At 39.1% G+C, this 6818-nt stretch overlaps 1 protein-coding gene across 1 annotated transcript; it reads right to left on the bottom strand.

Moving 5' to 3' along the window:
- Positions 1-1133: 1133 nt before the first annotated feature.
- On the bottom strand, positions 1134-6321 carry insig1 (insulin induced gene 1). The gene is made up of 6 exons (XM_026292339.2): positions 6088-6321; positions 5624-5966; positions 4171-4295; positions 3735-3901; positions 3024-3123; positions 1134-1589 (listed from the first exon to the last, which is right to left on the bottom strand). The coding sequence occupies exons 2-6, from the start codon at positions 5958-5960 to the stop codon at positions 1560-1562; spliced, it is 759 nt and encodes a 252-aa protein (XP_026148124.1). The 5' UTR covers positions 5961-5966; positions 6088-6321; the 3' UTR covers positions 1134-1559.
- Positions 6322-6818: the final 497 nt, after the last annotated feature.

The following is a 6818-nucleotide window of genomic DNA, read 5'->3' as shown; positions in this document are numbered from 1 at the left end:
CCACTTTGGAACCTAAATAATTTTAATTTTAAGCTTTAACACTTGCCTAATGTTTTAAATTTAATATGTCTATTCTTGGAGCATTTCTCATTTTCAATTTTATCCAGTGTATTAACTATGTGTTTATAGTGGGTTAATACTGTGTCCCTCAGAGCTGCCACAGATTATCTAAATTTCTTTTGTTGAATTCGATGAAACCTGACAAAGATGGAGAGTATATCAGAATACAATTATTCCATACATCCAGAGCAAACTGGAGGCAGGGAGCCCAAAACTTTTAGTCTTTTAGCTTTTTTCACCTGGATAATATTACACAATAATATTGGTAACATTATCAATACCACATCAGTTGACAATTATCATGCACACTAATAAGTTCTTAGTTCAGCAAATAACTAGGAGCCATTATAAGCAAGAAGGGGCATAGAATTTACACCATCAAATATAAAAGTGACAGTCAGTCATTACAAACTGGTAGTAAACTAAATGGCACTTCTATAAATATTTCCTGTCTCTCTTTGTCCCATGTGTTATCCTGTTGAACTTAAAAGGAAGAGTTCAACATTTGGGGTAATTATTTTCTTTCATCCTCACAGTTAGATGAGAAATTAGATGCTCCTGTCATGACTCTACACAAAATGCAGCTGGCTTAGCCCAGCTATTTCAGTTTGAATAGAACAAACATGTATGTGTTAATTAGCTGTACAGGTGCCGGTGGATAGATTTCGTTATTTTCAGTTGATCCAGGTCCTTCCTGTTTCTCATCTGTGCTAAAGTCTGCTGGCTCTAGGTACATATTTAAAACACAGTATGTGCTGATCATTTTTCATCTGCGTCATCATGAACGCATTTATATCAAACTCTTCCTTCCAAAATATTAAATTCTTACTTTCAAAATGGGGATCATCATTGACTAGAAAACATGCACTACATGTGATTTGAGGTCGTACAAAATCCACAAAACAAATACTTAATTTGGTTTGATTGGGAACATACATCTCCAACTCCCTTCAATAATGCCACTGACTACATTACTGTGTGAGATTGAAGACATTTCTTTTTCCTGCTCACACTACATTTCCCTTTTGTTATCATAATATATTCAGGCTAATAATAAAAAAATCTAAAACAGACGTTATAGCACCCACCTCATGTCTACTCTGCTAAGACCAAGATGCATCCACGCCAAATCACACACGCACACTCATCCACTCCATAAACTGCAAGAAGTTACACACTTCCTGCATGAAAATAAAACCAGTCAACAGCTCATTTTACAAAACAACAAGTGATAAACACTGTCCTTCTGTCTAACATGAAGGGAGGCTTAATGCTAATGGAGTACAACAGAGGTGGGAAGGAGAGGTTGTTGGCCACAAGGAGGTGCAGAGGACATGGCACGTTAGATAAGGGGCTTTTTGACCCACACTTTGTTATAAAAACAAAGCAAGCAGTCAAAGCAGTCGAGTCTTTTTCCTCCTCTTATACTTGTAATTCTTCACATAACTAGTTCATTATAGTGTTGGCTGTCATTGCCTGGTACTCTGTATTTCCACTGTTCAGTCCACGTGGGATTTCTCCACTCCCCCCTGCAGAAAAGAAAGAAAGCAGCCAGTAAAACATCAATCAGTTTGATCCAGCAATTTAAGAAACATTATAAAACATTTGAATATCTGTATTTACAAATTGATGAGTTTAAGTGGTGGCTAATGTCAGCTTTGCATAAGAACTGAACTAGATTTATGATCATTATATTAATCCTTCAGATCTCTCAAATCGTTGTATTGTTACGATTGTGAAACTTAGAAAACTTTTGAACAGCTTGAGGTGACTCTTTTTCAGACAGGAATCATACATGACTACATCAGTTTCAGTTTCCTGTAAAGCCATAACTGCAAACTTCAGCTGAAACCAAACTCCCAATTTCCCTTTTTTGGAGTTAGTAGGTGAGTAAATATGAATCCGATGCTGCTTTATATATTCATCAGGGCTACTTTATGTGTCATCATTATATCTAGAGAAAAAAAAAATTCTTTCAGTTCATTTTTTTCCCTAAATGGCAAGAAGAGGAAATAAAGTGTTTGCTCAAAAGGTGAAAACTGCATGTTTTCAATTCAATAAAATAAAATTTTCAGATCTAAATATCTTTGATATTCAGATAAGTTGTCAAAATATTTGCACATGAAATTCTGAAGCTACACACTGGACTGCATATTTGTTCTAGAAAAGCTTTAAAGCCTCTGAAGCAACTGAAACATTCAAAAGCTGAACAAGGCAAAACCTGTTTTTTTTTTTATTTCTGCATGCTGACAACTAGTTTCCCTATAGCTGAATTAAACCCAAGGTAAAATAAAAAGTTATCAAAAACTACTAAAGAAAATAAAAGTCTCATGCGCTTTCTGATCCTTCTGATAAATAACCCACTAGAGGGAAAGAGAGAAAAACACAACCACGAGCACGGACTTGTGCCAACTTTCCTCAGGCCTCATCACAAACAAAAACAAGTAGCAAATGACCCACTGGTCAGCCTTCCTGACTGGTTCTGTGTCTCGCCTTGACTGTGAAAAACAACAGCCCTTAATCTGCTTTCACGCTTTCACTGAGTCAAACTGAGGGAGTGACAGGACTCTTACTTTACAGACAGAATGAGGTGAAGCTTCTGGGCAGAAGCTTAATGAAGAGATCAAAGCTGACTTGATGGGATAATTATGAAGGAAGTTGGGTGTCCAAGGCTCTTTGTGCAACTTTAACCCATTTGATAATGTTATCTGCTGTTGTAGTTCAGCTACATAATTGGAAATAAAGCATATGAGGTGCAGAAGAGCCTTTTGAACTCATCCTCATTTTTGTTCAACTGCTCACACAAAATGAAAAGTTCAACAGATACAGATTTCTGAAGACTGATACTGGAAAATGTGTAGGGTTATTTTGTGTGAATGTGACAAAAACCTCCAATAATTCACACAGAATCACAATCCCTGAATTATATTCTGGGCAAATATGTAAATAGTGGCAAACTCTACCATGGCAAGTTGGCGTCCTATATTTCCCACAGTAACACCTCCTGAGAAGAATATACATGGGAGCCAGGAGCGGACGTACAAGAAGTCTGGCGATGTGTACCTAGAAGAGAGAGGGGAAAAAAGCAAACTATTTTATTAAATATTATTTTGAATGATGCAGAGTAAGCTGTTCTGTAAGCTGCTCTGTAGCTGACCCCAACCTCTAACCTCTCTGGAGGGGATCAAAATAAACCACGATTCCCCCTACAGCTAAACAGAATAATGTACAATAACCAAACAACAATGCCATGTCACAAAATAATGAACATATCAGTTCTTACCAACAAAATAGACATCAAGACAACACCATATAGAAATCTCTGAGCAGGAAGGATATATAAATCTTGTCATGTCATTCCTCCCTCTGTTTCCATCAGTAAAGTCTTCTGAAACTTTTATGTTGGGCAATAATCCTTTCTCTTAGCTATGAATTTCTGATTATATGCCACTGAGTAAACTGGGCACCCAGACACAGGAGGAAAATCAAAACTATAGCTCAGTTATTCATGGCATATCTGTCATGGACTATCTTTCTTGGAATCAGACAGATGGGTGTACTTTATTTCAGTGGTGACAAAACACATATGATTAATCAGTGAAGACAGCAACAGTTTGGTTTCCTTAAAAATAATAACAAGGGCAGCATTTGTTTTAATTGAATTGCAAACTTACTGGTAGACTCCATTGTAGACCAGCACCTGTGTGATCACAGTAGCAAGGAAGGCAGTGGTGATGCCCAGGCCAAAGCCGCTCCTGGACCGGTCAAATGTCCACCACAGGCCCAAGGACAAGGCTGCCAGTGTTAGAGAGAGCTGCACGTTGTTGTCAAAGTCTAGTTTCTGTGTTACTGGGCAGTTAAGGATAATGTCAAACAGTAGCATGGGATTTGTTCTTACTCTAAATATTTGTACTGTACAACCTGTTTAGTACTATATTCCATCACTTTACTTCACTTTCACTTCACTTTTCGTAAAGGTAAAGGGTGAAGCAGGACATCCTCTTGAGTAAAATGCTGTCTAAACCAGCAACAGAAAGGCAAATATGTCCCATATACTAACTATAAGAAAGTAGCCTGAATCTCCAGGGTGATGTTCGCACAAAAGGATACAACACTGGCGTGATTGATGCCGACAAACACTGCAATGCACCTCATGACACTGGCCCACTCCCTCTTGAACTTGTGTGGCTCCCCCAAATGGCTGTCAAGGCAGGGATACAGCAGTCCAATAACAGCTGTGAAAAGAACCAAACAGCCCCAGTTACACAAGAGAAGCAATAATTCTATGACATGACAGAGGGACTTCCTGTCATAAAGCTGCAGATGCAGGAATTTTTGCTTAGCAAGCTTTCCATAATTAATGACTCATAATTTTATCCTGACCGTGCATACAATTAAACCCTTACACTAAGAATATATACTTATTTAATTATCCTCTTAATCGTTTGTGTGCCTGCAATGTCCTTTTGATTGAATCTTTTACTTTGCGCAATGTCAAGCTCTAGCTCTGTTTTGTACACTTTATTAAGCATTTTGTAAAAACTAAAAAACTAAAATATTTAATAGAGTATAGCACTTAGCTCAAACAATTAGTCAGTTACTCAATTAATCAGCTGGTTAACTGACAGAAAATGAACCTGAAACTACTTTGAAAATTAATTACTGTCGCGTTTTTGATTGTTTCAATCAATACAGTTGGTTGGACAAAACATGATATCTGAGAACATCACATTTACCTCAGGGAAACTAGCAAAAAAATGTAATTTTTATAACTGTTAAACTTAAAACAAACCATACTTGAGAAAGGAGAATTAAAAACAGCACATTTACAATAGGTTAAATGTTAAGAAGGTATTTAGTTCACTATATCAACAACCTTAAACAAGTCTTTTCATGACACTGAAGACATAAAAAGGCACTAACTAATGTCAACAAACAGTACAGACATTATTACACCCTGCAGCACATGGAGGGAGCAGTCTGGCACAGATGTTTTTTCTTTCAACAACTTCCTGGTTCCTAGCCTTCAAAGCACCGCCCACTCAGCTCACCCGTTACGGCCTCAGCCAATGAGCGTCCAGCTCGCACTCAGTCCGTGTGTTGTGACCAATCAGAGAGCGAGAGTCTCTACCACCTGTACAAAGTCTGTTTTTTCTTAGCTGACTGTCAGACAAAACCATTAACCCTGACCAGGACAGACACAGACCTATATAACAGCCAACAAAAACAAAGCCGAATGATTAGTCATTATTAGCTGATCATTCAGAGGCCTCTCACATCAGTAATGATAGCAAAGCCTTATTTTTATGCCTAGGTTAGTTTTAAATTGCACCATTTTAGTTTGCAAGTTTGCAGGGAAGCCCCGCGGAGGTGATTTAGCGTGTGTAAATGACTGGTAAATTATAATTTAAAGACTTTCTTTGTCATTGTTTTATCTTAATATAAAAAAAGCTTCCCAAATTCCTTTGGTCCAAACCCAACAACAAACCAGAGATGGTCCTGATAGGGCTGCTCTATTTATAACTCTAATCAACATTTTTCAACCAGCAAGTTGTCTACTCACCTGCCCCTGTGCCACAACAAGGTGGGATCCACCAGGCAGAGGAAAACAAAGCTGTCATCACCTCCTCAGGAAACAGGGTGACATTTCTTTGTATCTGCAGCAAATTGAGCACCAGGGCGAGGAACACCCCGACTGTGAAGAGGACGAGACCCCGGCGGATCAGGTTGGTCGTCCGGACGTCGTACAGGGAGCCGTAGGCGTTGCTGAGCACGGTGGTGATAATAGACATCATTTCTTTTGCTTTAGATGCCAGCCAGCTCGCTCCAGATGAAGACTGCTTGGTTTCAACTCTTGATGCACAGGAACAGCTCCACCAGTGGTCCTCCAGTCTGGTCATTTGGCACTAGTGTGATAAAAATTCATGCATTCATTGTTGCAGAGTGATAGATAAACAGAGTAATGTTTTTCCAGATTCTACTAAAACTGACTAAGTTAGTGAGAAAAGACTGAAAAATGCTCCTCACCTCGACTCCAGACGTCTGAAGTGTCTGGTCTCCTGTTCAGTCGCACCTCGACCAATGATCAAGCTAAGACCCCTTCCTTGTTTTTTCCTGCTCTTTATAACAAGGACTGCGATCACGGTAATTGTTCACATCACTGTCAGCAGACAGACAGACCAGAAAACACACGGCACTGCCCAAGTCCACAGCGCCGAGCTCATGACCAGGGAGAGCGGCTTCCTCTGCAGCCAGCACTCACTGCTGTGTCGGGTGAGGATCGACAGCCAATCAGAGCGCGGCGGCTGATATGACGTGAGACCAGACCACGCCCCCTCGTCCGGGATAGACGCACAAACCAAAGCACGAGGCTGGGGCTGAAACGAAAGTGGAAACAGAAGTATTTTAACCAGAAGCAGCTTGGATGTAACTTTTGCTGTAAAAGGGTCACGAATAGCTATAATCAGTGCATGAATAAAGATTTGATTTTCATACAGTCCAAATCGGAAATACTGTAAGCAAACACACATATAGCAAAATTTGCTCTAAAAGTCATGATGAATTGAAAACTGAAATCCACAGTGCTAATATACAGTATAAGAATATTAAATACATGTTTACCAGGCAAAAATCAGAACTTAAGCTTGATCCTTCTTCATAATCTCAAACATTTACAGATAAACAAAAATCTTCTCCTATCTCTGTCCAACACCAACAGGCTGCAACTTTACTGAGAATACAATCCCCTATATGGGAAC

Source organism: Mastacembelus armatus, chromosome 20 (genome assembly GCF_900324485.2).
Source record: "Mastacembelus armatus chromosome 20, fMasArm1.2, whole genome shotgun sequence".
NCBI lineage: Eukaryota > Metazoa > Chordata > Actinopteri > Synbranchiformes > Mastacembelidae > Mastacembelus > Mastacembelus armatus.
Note: the sequence above shows the minus strand (reverse complement) of the source record. Positions and strands in the feature narration are given on the sequence as shown.

What these genes read in the sequence shown, in the direction of transcription:
- insig1 (XM_026292339.2), bottom strand. Translation starts at nt 5,960, where the DNA reads ATGACCAGACTGGAGGACCACTGGTGGAGCTGTTCCTGTGCATCAAGA. An exon ending in TTGTTGTGGCACAGGGGCAG is followed by an intron (nt 4,296 to 5,623) that starts GTGAGTAGACAA and finishes TTCTTTTCACAG; the next exon opens with CTGTTATTGGACTGCTGTAT. An exon ending in GTCTACAATGGAGTCTACCA is followed by an intron (nt 3,124 to 3,734) that starts GTAAGTTTGCAA and finishes TCTCTCTTCTAG; the next exon opens with GTACACATCGCCAGACTTCT.